The 19,152-nt window shown below is 39.5% G+C and overlaps 1 protein-coding gene across 2 annotated transcripts in view; it reads left to right on the top strand.

Moving 5' to 3' along the window:
- LOC126094613 (phosphatidylinositol 4-phosphate 3-kinase C2 domain-containing subunit alpha-like) overlaps window positions 1-13,450 on the top strand; it is a 243,258-nt gene extending 229,808 nt beyond the window's left edge. The window contains exon 28 of one of the 2 annotated variants that reach the window (XM_049909092.1): window positions 12,846-13,450. In XM_049909092.1, the coding sequence (XP_049765049.1) occupies window positions 12,846-13,022 (177 nt within the window). In that variant the 3' untranslated portion in view covers window positions 13,023-13,450. The remainder of the gene's footprint in view (window positions 1-12,845) is intronic. The other variant, XM_049909091.1, reaches the window with a different exon arrangement.
- The last annotated feature ends 5,702 nt before the right edge of the window (window positions 13,451-19,152 follow it).

Below are 19,152 nucleotides of genomic sequence, written 5' to 3'. Positions count from 1 at the left end.
AAAATAGCTTAATAATGCACTTAAACATAGGTGGTGTGTCGGGAGAAATGATGAACAAACTATATGACTTAGAAATACTCTTAGAGCAAATTAACTCTGTAAAAGTCATATGTTTGAATGAACATTGGCTTAAATGTCAAGCTACTAAATTCACTCTCAGGATACAAGTTAGCATCGAGTTTTTGCAGAAAAAAAGGGGTATGGGGGATCATGTATATTAGTTGAACACACACAAAACTTCGAAGCCAAAACGACATTCGATTGTTTAAATGAGGAACAGGTATTTGAAAGCTGTTGCATTGAGCTGTCTGAATACGGTTTACTAATCATAAGCATATATCATGTCCCGGAATATTGGGCTATTAGGGCATTTCTAGAGAAATTTGAAACTCTGCTAAATAGGTTGCAGGTAGGGAAACCATATAAAAAGATTGTAATTTGTTCTGATTTTAATATAGATATAAGAGACGAAAACAGATTTGTTACCACCCTGAAGGATTTGTTGGCTACAAACGGCTTAACACTAAATTTTACTGAGTACACCAGGGTAACAGCCACTTCTGCCACAAGCATTGATAATATAGTGAGCGGCAAAAAGTATGGGAATACACAAAAAGATGTATTAGACCTAGGAATATGTGATCACTCAGCACCTTTTATGTCATTGCCATACATAGACAAAACATATAGGCCCACAGTGAAATTGGTCAGAAATTTCAGCCAGCCAAATATAAACACATTTATCTTGAAATTAAAGGAAACCCATTGGACCTTCAGCAACCAATGTTCAGTAAACAAAAATTACAACACTTTCATATCTAAATTCAAGAACATTTTCAATGAATGCTTTCCCCTCGTATCAACAAATGATAAATACAATAAAAGTAAGACATGGTTTACGGAAGGTATCAGGATCTCTAGTATTAGAAAGAGGGAAATGCATAACCATGATGCTGAATTTATTAGGTACAAAATCAAATACAAAAAAATATTTGATCGGGTAGTTAAACAAGCAAAACAATTGGCACACAGTAAATATATAACTAATGCCTCAAATAAATCAAAAGCAGGATGGCAGGTTGTCAAGAAAGAAACAGGTACTGAAGAAACAAAACATTTTAATTACAAACTAGAAATTGGTGGGAATACTGTTACTAACACTCGGCACATCTGTGAAGAATTTAATAATCACCTCATAACCACAAACAAAATTCATAACTTCTTACTTCCACAAATAAGACCCGATGCAGTACGGCAGGAATCAAGAGAGTTTAAATTTACTGCAGTATCATGTCATAAAGTAGCTAACATCATACAATCCCTAAAAAATCTTAAATCTGTTGGCTGGGATGAAATTCCAACAAATACCATAAAGGCAGGAAGTGACAGCATTGCACCTCAACTCTGTAAAATAATAAACCAATCATTTGATGAGGGCTGCTTTCCAGACAGACTGAAATATGCTGAAGTCTGTCCAGTCTACAAAAAGGGAAAACAAGATGATTTAGTAAATTTCTGCCCAGTGTCTATACTCCCAGTTTTCTCTAAAATAGTTGAACAAATAGTATGTAATCAATTAGAAAAGTACAATAAAGAAGGTAATATTATTCTCAATAACCAATATGGGTTTAGGAAGGGACGAAACACTTTACAGGCTGTAAATGAACTAATCTCCAAAGTAAGTAAATGCCTTGACAACAAACAAAGTGTATCTGGTATTTCTTGTGACCTCTCAAAGGCGTTTGGCCCAGTAAACCATAAGCTACTGCTCCAAAAATTGGGTACCTATGGCTTCCATGGAAAATCTATAAGATGGTTTTCATCTTATCTCAAAAACAGATACCAAAGGTTGGTGATACATCAAAAGGGATAGAAAACTTGCTCTAGCTGGAAAGCAATTCAAGCAGGCATGCCCCAGGGCTCGATATTAGGACCACTTCTGTTCTTATATTACATAAATGACATGCCTAGCAAAGTAAATACAGATACAATACTTTACACAGTTGACTCAACTGCTGTAGTCTACTGTAATAATGCTATGCTGCAAAAACACTGACGAATTAGTAAGGACCACGAAACAAACTCTACAAGAACTTGAACAATGGATAAAAGATAATGCTATGAAATTAAATCTTGAAAAAACCCAAATCGTACACTTCAGGACCAAACAAACTACTGAATATATATCACAAATAGAATATTCAGGTAAAGAACTGACCACAGTTGATTCTGTAAAATTTCTTGGGATAACTTTAAATAAAAACTTGCAATGGACCGACCATGTGGACAGCTTACTGAAGAGATTAAATAGTTCAGTTTATGCAATGAGGGTGCTACACAAAGTAACGGATTTAACAGTGAAGAAAACTGTATACCACGCATATTTCATAACACTTATAAGATATGGAATAATATTTTGGGGTGCTGAAAAGACAAACCTCCTTCGAATCAAAAGAGCAATGACAGGAACCAATAGTAGATATTCATGCAAACCACTATTCAAAGCCTGGACTTCATGACAATCCCTTCCATCTTCATATATGAAATACTTCTCTTTGAACAGAAAAACTCAAATCTGTTTGAAGGAAATGCATTCACACATGCCTATGAAACTAGACATAAATTGAAATACATGCTACCTTGTCACCGACTCACAGTATATGAAAATACTCTATATTACATGGCTCTGAAGATCAGAAATAAGATAAGGTAAATATTTGGGGAATCCACATTGGAGACCATTGGCACATACCTAAAAAGCAAATGTATTTATAGTCTAGAAGAATTTCTAAATGAATAAAAAGCAATGTTATAGTTTAGAAGAATTTATAAATAGGAATAGGGAGTAAAGATGCAAGTACAAATGGTATACTTTCGAAGCCATATAGATACAAAGTATACACGTTCACTATATATATATATATATATGAAAGCGCTGGCATGTCGATAGACACACAAGCAAACACAAACATACACACAAAATTCTAGCTTTCGCAACCAACGGTTGCCTCGTCAGGAAAGAGGGAAGGAGAGGGAAAGATGAAAGGATTTGGGTTTTAAGGGAGAGGGTAAGGAGTCATTCCAATCCCGGGAGCGGAAAGACGTACCTTGGGGGAAAAAAGGACGGGTATACACTCTCGCGCACACGCGCACACACACACACACACACACACACACACACACACACACACACACGTATATCCATCCACACATATACAGACACAAGCAGACATATACAGAGGCAAAGAGTTTGGGCAGAGATGTCAGTCGAGGCGGAAGTGCAGAGGCAAAGACGTTGTTGAATGACAGGTGAGGTATGAGTGGCGGCAACTTGAAATTAGCGGTGATTGAGGCCTGGTGGATAACGGGAAGAGAGGATATATTGAAGAGCAAGTTCCCATCTCCGGAGTTCGGATAGGTTGGTGTTAGTGGGAAGTATCCAGATAACCCGGACGGTGTAACACTGTGCCAAGATGTGCTGGCCGTGCACCAAGGCGTGTTTAGCCACAGGGTGATCCTCATTACCAACAAACACTGTCTGCCTGTGTCCATTCATGCGAATGGACAGTTCGTTGCTGGTCATTCCCACATAGAAAGCGTCACAGTGTAGGCAGGTCAGTTGGTAAATCACGTGGGTGCTTTCACACGTGGCTCTGCCTTTGATCGTGTACACCTTCCGGGTTACTAGACTGGAGTAGGTGGTGGTGGGAGGGTGCATGGGACAGGTTTTACACCGGGGGCGGTTACAAGGGTAGGAGCCAGAGGGTAGGGAAGGTGGTTTGGGGATTTCATAGGGATGAACTAAGAGGTTACGAAGGTTAGGTGGACGGCGGAAAGACACTCTTGGTGGAGTGGGGAGGATTTCATGAAGGATGGATCTCATTTCAGGGCAGGATTTGAGGAAGTCGTATCCCTGCTGGAAAGCCACATTCAGAGTCTGATCCAGTCCCGGAAAGTATCCTGTCACAAGTGGGGCACTTTTGTGTTTCCTCTGTGGGAGGTTCTGGGTTTGAGAGGATGAGGAAGTGGCTCTGGTTATTTGCTTCTGTACCAGGGTAGTTGCGGGATGCAAAAGCTGTTGTCAGGTTGTTGGTGTAATGGTTCAGGGATTCCGGACTGGAGCAGATTCGTTTGCCACGAAGACCTAGGCTGTAGGGAAGGGACCGTTTGATGTGGAATGGGTGGCAGCTGTCATAATGGAGGTACTGTTGCTTGTTGGTGGGTTTGATGTGGACGGACGTGTGAAGCTGGCCATTGGACAGGTGGAGGTCAACATCAAGGAAGGTGGCATAGGATTTGGAGTAGGACCAGGTGAATTTGATGGAACCAAAGGAGTTGAGGTTGGAGAGGAAATTCTGGAGTTCTTCTTCACTGTGAGTCCAGATCATGAAGATGTCATCAATAAATCTGTACCAAACTTTGGGTTGGTAGGCTTGGGTAACCAAGAAGGCTTCCTCTAAGCAACCCATGAGTAGGTTGGCGTACGAGGGGGCCATGCTGGTACCCATGGCTGTGTTCCCTTTAATTGTTGGTATGTCTGGCCTTCAAAAGTGAAGAAGTTGTGGGTCAGGATGAAGCTGGCTAAGGTAATGAGGAAAGAGGTTTTGGGTAGGGTGGCAGGTGATCGGCGTGAAAGGAAGTGCTCCATCGCAGCGAGGCCCTGGACGTGTGGGATATATGTGTATGAGGAAGTGGCATCAATTATTACAAGGATGGTTTCTGGGGGTAACGGATTGGGTAAGTATTCCAGGCGTTCGAGAAAGTGGTTGGTGTCTTTGATGAAGGATTGGAGACTGCATGTAATGGGTTGAAGGGATGATGTGACTTACCAAACGAAAGTGCTGGCAGGTCGATAGACACACAAAATTCAAGCTTTCACAACCAACGGTTGCTTCATCAGGAAACAGGGAAGGAGAGGGAAAGACGAAAGGATGTGAGTTTTAAGGGAGAGGGTAAGGAGTCATTCCAATCCCAGGAGCGGAAAGACTTACCTTAGGGGGAAAAAAGGACAGGTATACACTCGCGCGCGCGTGTCCATCCGCACATACACAGACACAAGCAGACATTTGTAAAGGCAAAGAGTTTGGGCCCTTTCATCTCCTGTTATCAGATTCTGAAGGAAGCCATGTAGTTTGTCATCAACTTTTGAAAATGAACTTGCTAAATTGTACACCATTAATTTGGAAAGCTTAAACCATTGAAACCTTTGAGGAGTCAATACAAATAATAAAAAACCTCATTTATAATGACCTTCAATTCATCCCAAGCTGTATCCCAATCTGAGGGGCCTAACGTCAGTTTGAGATTTCGGAACTTTAATTAATGTGTAAGTTTTCATTTGCATTTACGTATCTTCATCGGAAGCTGCTGTACAGTGTGTGGTGGAGGGTACCCTATGACAATATTAATGGATTTCTGTCCTCTTCCAGTAGCATATAGGCAATGGGGAAATGACATTCTATGTGCCTTTATACATGCTCTATATAGTCTGTTTTACCTTATTCTCAGTATCCCTGATAGAGATATGCAATGGAGGTAGTATTATTATTGCACATTCTTCTTCAAATATTAAGAGGTATTTGCTGGAAGAACGTTCTTTCTTCCACAGATTCCCATTTACACTATTGTTCTAAAATGTTGCACTTCCCTAAAGATCTTTGAGAATTTTGGTACACAGCTTCTAAAAACCCATTTCTCTTTAAAATTTCAATATTAATTAAAGAAGAATAATATACAAGACCTCCTCTCATGAATCATGGACATTGCCTCAGCAATACAGGTAGCCGTGCCGGAGGTGCAACCACAACAGATAGGTATCTGTTGAGAGACCAGACAAATGTGTGATTCCTGAAGTGGGGCAGCAGCCTTTTCAGTAGTTTCAGAGGCAGCAGTGTGGATGATTGATCTGGCCTTGTAACATCAACCAAAATGGCCTTGCTGTTCTGGTACTGTGAATGGCTGAAACCAATAGGAAACAACAGCTGTAATTTTACCCGAGAACATGCAGCTTTACTGTATGGTTAAATGATGATGGCATCCTCATGGGTAAAATATACCGGAGGTAAAATAATACCCCATTTGGATCTCCGGGCGGGGACTAATCAGGAAGATGTCATTATCAGCAGAAACAAAACTGACATTCTGTGGATTGAAGCAGCATGCAAAGTCATATACCTTAATCTGGCAAGTAGGTTAGAAAATTTAAAAAGGGAAATGGATAGGTTAAAGTTAGATATAGTGGGAAATAGTGAAGTTTGATACTAGGAGGAACAAGACTTCTGGTCAGGTAAGTACGGGGTTATAAATACAAAATCAAATATGGGTAATGCAGGAGTAGGTTTAGTAGTGAATAAAAAAATAGGAACACAGATAAGCTACTATGAACGGCATAGTGAACACATTATTGTAGCCAAGATAGACATGAAGCCCACAGTAGTACACATTTATACGCCAACTAGCTGTGCAGATATGATGCAATAAAAGAAATTGTTCAGATTGTTAAGGGAGATGAAAATTTAATAGTGATGGGGGGATTGGAATTCGATAGTAGGAAAAGGAAGAGAAGGAAAAATAGTAGGTGAATATGGACTGGGGATAAGTAATGAAAAAGGAACCTGCCTGGTAGAATTTTGCTCAGAGCATAACTTAATCTTAAATAACACTTGGTTTAAGAGTCATGAAAGAAGGTTGTATACGTGGAAGAGGTCAGGAGACACTGGAAGGTTTCAGATAGATTATATTATGGTAAGACAGATTTAGGAAGCAGGTTTTAAATTGTAAGGCATTTCCATCACAGACGTGGACTCTGACCACAATTTATTGTTTATGAACTATAGACTAAAAATGAAGAAACAGCAAAAAGTTATGAATTTAAGGAGATGGGACCTGGATAAATTGAAAGAACCAGAGGCTGTAGAGAGTTTCAGAAAGAGCATTAGGGAGTGGTTGATAAGAACAGTGAAAAGAGATACAGCAGAAGAAGAATGGATAGCTTTGAGAGATCGGAAATAGTGAAGGCAGCAGACGATCAAATAGGTAAAAAGATGAGGACTAGTAGAAAACCATGTGTAACAGAAGAGGTATTAAATATAATTGAAAAAATAAGAAATTATAAAAGTGCAGTAAATGAAGCAGGTGAAAAGGAATACACAACGTCTCAAAAATGAGATCCACAGGAAGTGCAAAATGGCTAAGCAGGAATGGCTAGAGGACAAATGTAAGGGTGTAGAAGCATGCATCACTAGGGATAAGATAGATGCTGCCTACAAGAAAATTAAAGAGATCTTTGGAAGAAAGAGAACCACCTGCATGAATACCAAGAGCTCAAATTGAAGACTAGTCCGAAGTGGAGAAGGGAAAACTGCAGAGGGTCTATGTGTGTGTGTGTGTGTGTGTGTGTGTGTGTGTGTGTGTGTGTGTGTGTGTTGGGGGGGGAGGGGGCGTGCAACAAAGGCCTTGTTGGCTGAAAGATCTGTTTTAGACAGTCTTTTTGCTGTGACTATCTGTGACTCAACATCTCCACTATATGCTGAGTAGCAACTATTCTTTTCATAATTTTGTTTAAATGATCTTAGCATTTGTTGTACGCCTTGTCCTTTACAACAGCCTTGACTCTGTCTGGAATGGAGTTGATAAATTTTCTAATGGTACTGATGTCAATTTCATGGTGCCAGAATTCCACAATCCCCTCCAACAGCTCCTGTTTTGTTGCTGACTTCTTATACATTTTCTTTTGAATACCTTTCCCAACAAGTCACCACATATTGTCAATACTGATAAGATCTGGCAAATTTCCTGGCCATGGAAGTTTTCTGATACGCAATTGAGTCATGACAAAATGAATCAGAAATGATAGATTTGGAAAATATGTAACAGCAGTAACCTTGAAAATTCTATTAAAAAGATAAAATAATCAAAACTCCCTTTTTTTTGTATGGCAGGGAGCCAGATCCTGTTGGAAAATCCACTGTGCTTCTGGGAAAGCATCCTGTGCAGTAAACATCAGAGGGCGCTGAATCACAACTTTGTATTGAAACTGGGAACTTTGTATTGATTACTGTTCATTGTTTCCTAAACAAAATACAGCCTTCCAACACCTTGGTATATCACTGATGCCCAGACCATTACCAGTGCAGCATGTTTCATGGTTTGCTTGGGATCCATCCTTTCATTGGATTTGCACCTGATGAGGTGTTGTCTGCCTTTCATCATGGAAACTTAGCTTTCATATGAAAAGACCACAATACTATACTGCTCTTTTGTCAAATTTACTTGCAGTCTGGCCCATGCCAGCCGCTTTTTCATCACTGCAGCAGTTAAAAATGCCTTCTTCTTGGCAACTCTTAGTCTTCATTCCCATTGCACAGAGTCTTTTCCTAACAACTGATGAACTGGAATCAGTTCCTGTTGCGTCTTGCCATGCTTCAGCCAGTTCAACTGAAGCAGTACTCCTTTTATTCCAGCTTAGTCAGTCAAGTAGTCTGTCCTCCCAGGGCAAAGAAATGAATGAGCGTCCACCGTGTGGTACATTTTCTGTATTTCCATTGGTCATCACCTGCTGCAAGTTTCGCCTAACAGCTGACCTTGAATAGTTTAATCTCTTGATAATAACAGCATTGTTTCAGACTTCATTGTGCATTTTTTCTTCTTTCTAGAGGTTAATTTGTGAGTTTTCACCATGATGGTAAACACAGACACACACAGTAGGAAGAAAATTTAAAAAATCCAGCCATATTTCCAGACCAGATCTAGTGAACGCTAAACCTCAGTTCAAACAGGGAACTTTCTGAAGCAATAATCGGCAGTATGAGATCACATAGTTGCTAAGCATCGTCACAAGGCACCCCCCTCCTCCCCACCACCACCACCACCACCACAAAAAAAACCACACACATTTCTGCGTGAAGATGTGTAACTAACAAAACTACACATCATTGCAGGCAAGGATGTGCAATACTTTAGAACAGTAGTGTATGTTCCCCAAATATCTCTGCCTTTTTCACTGTTTTGAGTTTCATTGACTTTTTATGATTGTAGCAGCATATCTTTGAATATTTCTGTTGTCTTGCATACTTTACGAGGACACGAAATCTAGAGCAGTAATCTACAGTCAGTTGCACTAGTGTCTTGTACATGATTTCCTTTGCAGATGCGTTTCACTATCCTAAAATCCTTCAAACAGATCTAAGTACCTATGATCCTTCCACGCTATAGATTTTTTATATTTATAATATTTCATATTGGTTTTTAATTTGATTCCTAAATATTCAAATGATGTGATGGTCTTCTGGAGTTCATCAGTAATTTCGAAACTGGGTGCTGTCAGATTCTCTCTGTTTGTTGTGGGCATTAGTTTACATTTCCCCACATTTAATGTGAGCTGCCATTTATGAAACCTATTGGAGTTTTTGACCAAGTTATTCTGTATTTTCTTAGAACCAATCATCAAATGATGATGCATTTCTGTTAACAAGAGTATCTTCGGTGAAATATGAGGTCAATGTTAATGTACATTGAGAACATAAGTAGCACTAATACGCTTTCTTAGTGTACACTTAATGTTTCTTTTGTTCCTGTTGAACATTTGCCATCCAGTATAGCATACTGAATTCCATTACTCAAATACTGAGGCAGTTGCCTATCTGTGAAAGTACTTTCTATGATAATTGTTAGTTGACATCGTGGTATGATGTTGAATGTCTTTCAGAAATCTTAAGGACTGAAATTTATTCATTCACATGCATATACTATTTGAAAGATATCCTGTGTGAATTTGACTAACTGTTTTTGATCTGAGTGGTTTTTGCTGAACCTGTGCTGATTCTTAAAGACAAATTTCTTTCTGTCCAAAAAGTCATCATTTTAGGGCTTAAAACATGGTCTAGGATCCTGCAACAGATAGATGTTAGAGATAATGGTGTATAATTCCATCCTCTTTTAATGGTTGCAAGAGTTGTCATATCTGTCAGTTGCCCTGCATTCTCTTTTTCAGCAAGAGTGTAACAGTATTTCATTTCTCAGCTTCCTCCAAATTATACCATTGACCCCAAAGTGGGTCTTCACTTTCTTCCTTTTTTTATTGTGTTACTTAGTGTAGTAGGCTTAAGCGAATGAAGTGGCACACACACTTCAACATTTATTAAATGGTTAAAACATGAGCAAATGAATAGTCACTTGCCAGCTGTTATCAGATTAGTAGTAGCATTGTGTTAGGTCCTCCTGTTCTCACTGAGAGCCTTCCCAGCTCTGGGACAGAGCTTGGTGTGTGGCATCTTAAAAGCACGTGCAGAGGCTTACGTTTGCTTGCAACGAGACGAGTGGAGACAGCATCCCTTGGTGACATCTGTGGCGCCACCTGTTGGAAAATGGCAAGTGTGAAGAAAGCTAGGCTCATCGCAGCAATGCTGGTGGGGATGTTTAAAAGTCTTGTCTTCTGTGGTGATATGTGTGGCACACAGTGTGTGATATGGGGGGAAGTCTGTGCAATGGTGCAGTTGATGGAGTTTGTTTTGGCGCAGTGGCATATGGCGCCAATGAACCCACTTTCTGACATTCGCCTTGTGAACCAATGGAAACATCTGCCAACAAACTGGAGCTAGTATGTCCATCAAATGGCATGTGCAAGTGCAGCATTGGTGCTGCTGAGGATTTACAAGGCTTTACAGCTGATGGAGGCTCGATGTCTGTGACGGATATCACATTGCTGTTAATGGTGACGGATACTGTGGCAGCAGCTGAGTAGGCAGGCAGGGGTCGACTTCCATGGTAGAATCATTTGTTTACCCCTGTGCCTGAAAGTCAGACACTGACGAGGGCTGCTCAGAAGTAGCGGTCAGAGTTGTGCTGCTCAGAAGTAGCGGTCAGAGTTGTAGAAAGCATTTCTGCAGTATGAAAATCTATGGAAGGATCACAATAACTATGGAAGCAAAGTTGGTTTTAGTGCCATTGATTGGTGTCTACTTAGCCACAATCATTGTATTGAGCTCAGCCAATCATCTGAGTGGTGATGCCAGATTCCCAGTTGTGAGACTTGTTATTGGTGTGATAGAACACTTTGTCCTTCATACAGAACTTCATTGTGAATTTGGCGTATGAAACAGACTGTCAAAAGTCAGATAGTTGCAACAAAATGCAGTGACAATGAAAATGTAATAATTCTGCCAATGAAATGACATGAAAAAGCAGTTTGTCATAAGTGCTGATAAAACTGTGTGTTTTCGTTGAGTACAACGTGTGGAGTTTGGACATCTGAGCCTTGAAACTGTGAATGAAAATTTCAGTTTCACTATATGATTGAGGAGAGAACACAGACATTTAGATATGTTGAATTCCATTATGATGACAGAATTGTTGAAATTCTAACAAATAAATCAGATGACCATTGTCCTAAACAATAGTTTGTCGCGAACCTTCGAAACAAGACAGATGTGGGTGCTTCTGTAGTGTTAGAGCTAGTTCTCAAATTCATTTCAATGAAAATGTACTGTATGCTTTGACAGTGGTAAGCTACCTTGTGTTCCAGAAAGGATCAGCAAAATCAGTGTGGGTGCATTGCCAAGGACCCTCAAGTCAAGGCCAATTGGAAAATTCCTGGTGTTGTGCTGTCTGATCATCTGCATGTGCATGGAAGAGGCCAGTCATCTGTTCAGTCTGCTGATCGAGGCCAAGCCACATACAATGTTGGTGCACTGGATACTTAGTTTCAATGATTCTGCAATGTCTTCTATGTAAGATTTTCAATACATGTTGGTACAATGATTTGGGAATCACGACTTGTATTTGTTCATTAGGAGCATGTGATAAAATTGCATCATTCTGGAAATAAAGGCTGTTGTCCTGAGAATAATATTTGCATATTAGTGCATCCGAAATTGATTTCAGATCATGAGGCCAACCCGTCTAAATCTAATAACTAAGCAATTGTAGTGAATGATTTTGTTCAGTAACTTGCGTGATTTGGAAACATTCAGTGGGGAAACGTTGCTGTTCTTGCATATCAGATTGATCAATTTGAAGCAAGGAGCTTCTGATACATGGAACTGCAGATCACTTCCCATAGGTCTGTATTACCATGCTGTGCTCTATGGCAATGAAGAATTTTCCTTGAGTGTCTTACAGAATCACTCTGCAAATAATTCAGTATTTGAACCACAGTTTCATGCAGCCTTGAGAGAATTAGATCAGATGAGACTTGCTTGTGATGATAAAGTCCTCATATATTCAGACTCCTCATTTGCCATTCAATTGGTGCAGCATGCGTAGCAGTAGATAAAGAGGTCTAGAGTGTCTAGGTCACTTTCTTCCATCTACAAAAGATGAGAAAGGCGGTGTCATTCTGTTGATCTCCATACAGCATGACCCAATGGAAGAATTACCAAAAATCCATAACTCTGTGTGCCATCCCCCTACATGCTCTCTTGCTATTGAGGTGTACAGTTAGGTATTTGTGAGAAAAGCAGTGATTAGGAATGGTTGAGTGTCCTCCACGCTCAACTACGAATTCAGTGCAAGCCAATGAAACATTGCTTCCTGCTTCAGCACGAATACCTGCACTTCTGGCATACCTATTCCTGTACAGCATATTTTAACAAATTGTGCTTCATGTTCATTTCACTTTCTGTTGAAATAACACACAAAATAACAATTATAATGTGTTCTTAATGGAAATCGGGGAGATATTTATTTTCCCACATCTTTGAAAATGTTAATAGCATTATTCTGTGTCATTGCATTAATAGAAAAATTGCCATAACTGTCTATTATAAAATGTTTTACTGTACAAATAGAAAGTAAGCTAAATTTTTACTATCAGTATTTGCTTAAATAACTTCTGTGTTCACTTTCAGTTGGAGTATCGAATGCAACTGGATATTGTGAAATCTCGAAAGTTACAAGCAACAATTTGGAATCACGACACCCTCCAGGAAAATGAGTTTCTTGGAGGTTTCACATTACCACTAAATGCAATTGATTTGTCTCAGGAAACAATAGAATGGTATACTCTTACTAATATCAGCAGATGAAGGCTGCTGGAGTGTAGATGGCTATCTTTTAGTGATCATTACGTGTCCAAAGAATTTTTAATGTGTAGAATCACACAGAAAAATTTAGCTTTTGTATACAACTGTTTGTGGCTTTGAGTGATTTGTGAGAAAGTATTTTTCTCATTTTTAAGACTTTAGTGTTGCATCAATGAAATGAAACTGTATGTATGGTGTATAGTGATTTGTATAAAGTTAGGTGGTAACTTACAAACCCATGTTCCAATCAAACCAAAAATTCCCTTGCATTCATTCTTTATACCTCCTCTACCACAACCTTGCCACTGTAACATATGAAATTGATAGTCATATTTATTTATCAATTATTTATTCGTAAATGATGTAACATAATATTTGCCAAAATGCTTTTATAATAATGAATTCTTTGCTTTTGTTACAATTTATATATTTTTGTTATGAACAAGAATTTGAAATAGATATTGATAAAAAAATTAGCATTTCAATTTTTTAATTCTTTTTGGATTAAATGCTGCTCCTTAGCTTATTTATGGTTCCTGCTTATTGAGATAGAGTACAGCTACATCTTACAAGTATTATTTATCATCATCAGAGTTGTTACTAATACTTTATATGAAAAAGAGTGTTTCCTGACATAACAAGAAGGGAATGGAGAAAGAAGCAAGACAAGGACTTTGGTCTTCAACTCTCTTGTTGACTACATAGTCATCAGGAATAGAGCAACACAGAAGGGAGAGGGGGGAGGAACCACTGCACAACTTTTTGTTGATTTTTTTTATTTGTGTTAGACTTCTGGGTCTTTCTGAGTAAAATGGAGAGTTTGTAAGTTACTAGACTCATTTGGATGGGGTGGGCATCAATTCATCCATACAAATTTAGGTGTGCTCTGGTAATCCTAACCACTTTAATGATAAGATGGTTTCTTTAATTATAACAGGCCAGACTTCATTTGCCGTCCTTGATCAATCAGAGCTTCAGTTCAGTTTCTAATGACCTAATCATTTCTGTCATTTTACTTTCCTGGAATCTTCTTTTCTTTTTTCGTGTATGTCAATGACACATAATCATTTAACAAACTGATATGTATCAAAAAATATTTAAAAGAAAAAAATCAGAAATGCTTTGAAATAAGAAATTCCTAAATGAAAATCATATGCAAGTATTAGAGTTATACTTGCAAGACTTGAAGGAAAAGTAACAAAGTCAAATATAAATTCTCTGCAGAAGTCATTTCAGAATTTGCCGAATATTATTGGTAAAAACTATTGAAAACACACTCAGAAAGATGGACCAATAAAGGATGTCTGAAACCTCTTCTAATAGTTTTTTCCTACTGTTTAATTCCACATAATGAGCTATAAATATTGTAACACAAACTAATGGACTTAAATTATTCAACTATATCTTCTGCTTTTGTATAAATTTCTATGAATTGTCCCCATAAACATTTAACAGGACCTAAGTATTCCGGCAGGAAATAAGAGTAGTTTCCCAAAAGGAAAGTCTTAATTCTGGATTTGAAAACCATTATGCCACATAATGCCCCTTTCCTCCACCCTCTTTTCACACTATATGCCTTCACCCTGCTTCTGTAATTTGCCCTCTTGTTTCCAACTTGCACAAAATTGAACTCTTCAATGTACCCCATCCTCACACTTCCCAGTGCACTGTGGCCTTCCACCAAGCACAGCCATATACACCATTCTTACCACAATGGATCCCTGCTCCATCTTTCTGCACAAGTTCAGAAAAGTATCCCTTTCCCTGGCTAAAACCTAGTCTGACATCCTATTTCTTATATAGAGCCTAAACCTTGGAATACCCCCCAAATGGACTAGCCATTTTTCCTTTCTCTGGATCCCACCCCTCTTTTCACAACAACCTTCACCTTTTCAGATTCCATCAGTCCCTGGCACCTCACACTATATCTTCATTCCTTCACAACCTCAACATCTTCTCTCACATCCATTTCACCTGGGCCTCTTCAACACAATTTGCCACTTTCCTAGACATTGACCACCTCCTCTTTCATCACTCCATCTACACCTCTGTTCACATTAAACCCACCAACTACCAAAAGTACATGTATTTAAAAAGCTGACATCCCTTTCACACAAAAAAATCTCTTCCATACAGCCTGGCCACCCTGGGGCGGTATATCTTTAGTGACAAGAACTCCATTGCCCAGTATGCTGAAGGTCTCAAGAATGCCTTCACAGACACCCACTATACTCCAGACCTAGTCTGCAAACAGATTTCCCATGCCATTTCCCCTCGTAGTCCCAATCCTCCAACCACTCAAAAGAACCAGCTGTGAAGAATTGTCCTTTCCATTACCCAATACCATCCCAGACTAGAACAACTGAACCACATCCTTTGCCAGGGTTTGATTAACCATCATCATGCCTGAAATGAGGGACACCCTATCTGAAATCGTTTCCATCCCTCCTAAAGTCGTGTTCCATTGCCCACCCAAATTGTGCAACATCCTAGTCTATCCCTCTGCCACTCCCAATCCCAACTCCTTGCAGCAAGGACCATATCCCTGTGGAAAACCCAGGTACAAGAACTCCACAACCCACCCACCCAGCACTTCCTATGCCAGTCCTGTCACAGGTTTCTCCTAGCCCATCAGGCACTGGGCCACCTGTGAAAGCAGTCATGTCATTTACCACCTCTGCTGCAATCGCTTCTTTGGTTTTTATATTGCTATGACTGCCAACCAGCTGTGTGTCAGGATGAATGCCAAACTGTGGCCAAGAGCAAAGTAGACTCCCTGTGGCATAACATGCAGCTGACAATAACATGCATGATTTCGAAGCCTGCCTGCCTATCAAAGCCATCTTGATACTCCCTTGCGCCACAAACTTTTCTGAATTGTGCAGATGGAAGTTATCTTTACAACACATTCTATGCTCCCATACTTATCCTGGCCTCAACCTACAGTAATGTACTGTCCACACATCCTCCACCCAAATGTTTCCATCCCCTCTGTCCTATCACCACCTTCGCATTGTCATCTCCCACCCTCCTTGTTTGCCACCCTCTGACAATACACACACCTATCTTTCCCCACTTCTCTCATTTTTCACTCTGTTTCCCTACTTCCCTGCCCCACAAACTCTTGGCAGTGTGCCTATTGACACTATTCTCTGCACACGCTGCCAGACAGCACTCCTCTCTCCCCTCACCTGTACACACTATCCCTTCACTTTTCCTGCAACCCCCCCCCTCCAGATTGCTGCTTTCATCACACATGATGATTGCATTCTGGCCTGAGCTACTTGAGTTATCGGTCTTGTGTGCTTACTTGTGCGAATGAATGGTGTGTGTTTCTCTTTTTCTGGTAAAAACTGTGGCCGAAGGCTTTGTGTAAGTGTCTTTTTATTGTACCTGCCTGCAACTCAACATGTCATCTTAATGGTAAGTAGCAGCCTATCTTTTCCTGCATTGATGAAATGAGTAAAAATATTTGTCTTTTCTTATCTCTTGGAATCCAGCACAGAACTTCTGTGATCCATTTACTGACCATCCACACAGTGCTGCCCGTTGTCACTAAAATGTAATTAATCTTCTGTTCTAGTTTGTACTGTGATCCATTTGCCTGTATTCTTGTCTCTCCTAGTAACACTGTGATCTTTTCTTCCCATTGCTCACAGAACAATCCCCAAAATTTGAGTGGATTTTGTGTAAAAAGTCGGTATCTCTCAGCTGAAAGTTATAACTACCATTGCATACTGATTGTAACCTTTATGCCTCAGGGACATCAGAAGCTGAATTTTGAAAAATGTTTCTTTTCTCATCCATCCAGATATTGTTTTCAACTGCTCTTAAATTGGTCCAACAATTTTACTGTCCAAATGTAAACACTTTTTATGTATTGGTTGTAGATTATTTTAGTCCTGTTATAACCAATTTTAAGGTCTGCTTGCAAACTTGCGGAATTAATTCACTACTGAAATGTATCTATTGTAACAGGAAACAGCACAGGGTCACTAGAAAAACAAAAATATTTCAGTGAAACTGGTTTAAAAGTATTCTTTCTTTGTTTTCTCAAATGAAAGATCTAAAAACTTCCTCTGTGACCTGAGAATAGGCCGGCCGCAGTGGCCGAGCGGTTCTAGGCAGTTCAGTCCGGAACCGTGCTACAGCTACGGTCGCGGGTTCGAATCCTGCCTTGGGCATGGATGTGAGGTTTAACTAGTTCTAAGTTTTAGGGGACTGATGACCTCAGATGTTAAGTCCCATAGTGCTTAGAGCCACCTGAGAATAGTTTTGGTGACATGAAATTTCTTTGCCTGGCTTTTCTTTCAGTTCTGAATCTCCCACTATTTTGATTATCTGCTGTAAGTTGTAACACAGACATGTATATTCTTAAGTATACTAACATTGGTTGAATCACTTCCTTGTTTCTCTGTGGCATTTATTACAGATTCTGTTGAAATCAAGTCTAAAGTTTTCGCAAGATCTTAGAATCCTAGACAGTATTGTAATTCATTTGTATAGCTCCAGTGCACAGTCTAATTCAGGACTTGAAAAATGGTCCATTGTGTTACATCCACTTGTAAAGCAACATGGTTCTACTGCTTGATTAGTATGAATTGATAGAGAATTATTTTAGATATTGTTCTGTACTTCGATAGCTCCTGAATTTATATTGTCCAAATAGTCATTGTTTTCCTTAACTTTCTGTGTTTCTCATTCACCTCTTGAATTCTACAAATATTTAGAGACAATGATTGATATTTTTATTTTTTTTTTTTATTTTTATTTTTATGATCGTGCACCATAGCCTCACCTACAACACAACAGTGAGAACTGTCTAGTGCATCTATGACACTGACACTGCTGTGGATGTTGTGTAATGACAGTATTTACCTAATGCAGATAACATTGACCTTGAGATTGCCCTACACTTACCATATACTATCTGTTGTTTCATATCATCTCCACTTGTTGGTGCCACACCTAGATTAAATGATAGATCAAGATTTTTATTAGGGAGTTATGCAGAAAATTTCAACTGGGAAATAAAATTTATTCTTCTTCTAATAATTTCCGGGTATGCAGCCGGATCCCGTTGACATTCTGCCACGATATTTCGGCCCAGAGACGTCCGACCGTCATCAGGTGAGTACACAACTACTGAAGAGCCCAGGTGCAGTCGGGGTATTTATGCCGAATCTCGTGCATGCGAAATGTACTGGCATCCTACAGCGCATGCGTCAGATGCTGACATGCACGGCATAGCCGAGTTGTACGTGCTGCCCTCAGTGGTGAAATTAAAAGATCATCTAGTCATTGAGTATCAAATGACGCTGTCGATTCCGCTGTGATTGTATGATTTTAATAACAGGATTCCAATTTTTATCCAGCTGAAAGCCATTGTCACGATTTATAAGATTATCGGCAAGACGTATTTCCACTGATTCTTTGATTACGGAATCCCAAAATCCAGAAACTGGAGCTAAAATTTTTGTTCCATTGTATTCCATTGAATGTCCCAAAGAAATACAGTGCTCTGCTACTGCCGATTTTGACGGTTGCCGCAGACGGTGTACCTTTCATGTTCTGTACATCAGTGTGCAATCTCATTTTCCAAGTTCTTACAACAGTTTTGTTTCCCCTTCAATCCCTTCTGTAAGACCAGTGCTTTGGCTAACATTGTCAAGATTGGCTGAATTCATGATTTCTGTGTGCCATTTTACCAAAAGGGTCTCTCCGTCTGTGCTCTCATTTCCTTTATCAGTTTTGTTCTTGGTTGTTGTATTTCAAAAGTGGGAGCATCTCACATTTCAAAACTAGCATTTCTTCTCAGTGTCTCCAGTCACCTAGGTAACAAATTGTGTGAGAGCCTCTTTGTCACACTCTGCATGTTTCACAATGCTATTTACTTGTAACTACACGTGAACACATCAAAAGCATGGCCAATAGGAACTCGGATAAGAAAAAAGGTCACTCAGGTTTTTGTGTGTCACTGGCAGACTAATGGAGTCTGGTAGCTTTCCTGAAATATTACCCTGGCCAGCAGAACGGCCTGTTGATGTTTGAAATTGCTAAAGCTAGCCTTATGGGAAAGGCTCTTTCCTTGTCCATAACGATGATTTCAATTGCTGAAACCAAACGGTAGTGC

Source organism: Schistocerca cancellata, chromosome 8 (genome assembly GCF_023864275.1).
Source record: "Schistocerca cancellata isolate TAMUIC-IGC-003103 chromosome 8, iqSchCanc2.1, whole genome shotgun sequence".
NCBI classification, from domain to species: Eukaryota; Metazoa; Arthropoda; class Insecta; order Orthoptera; family Acrididae; genus Schistocerca; species Schistocerca cancellata.
Note: the sequence above shows the minus strand (reverse complement) of the source record. Positions and strands in the feature narration are given on the sequence as shown.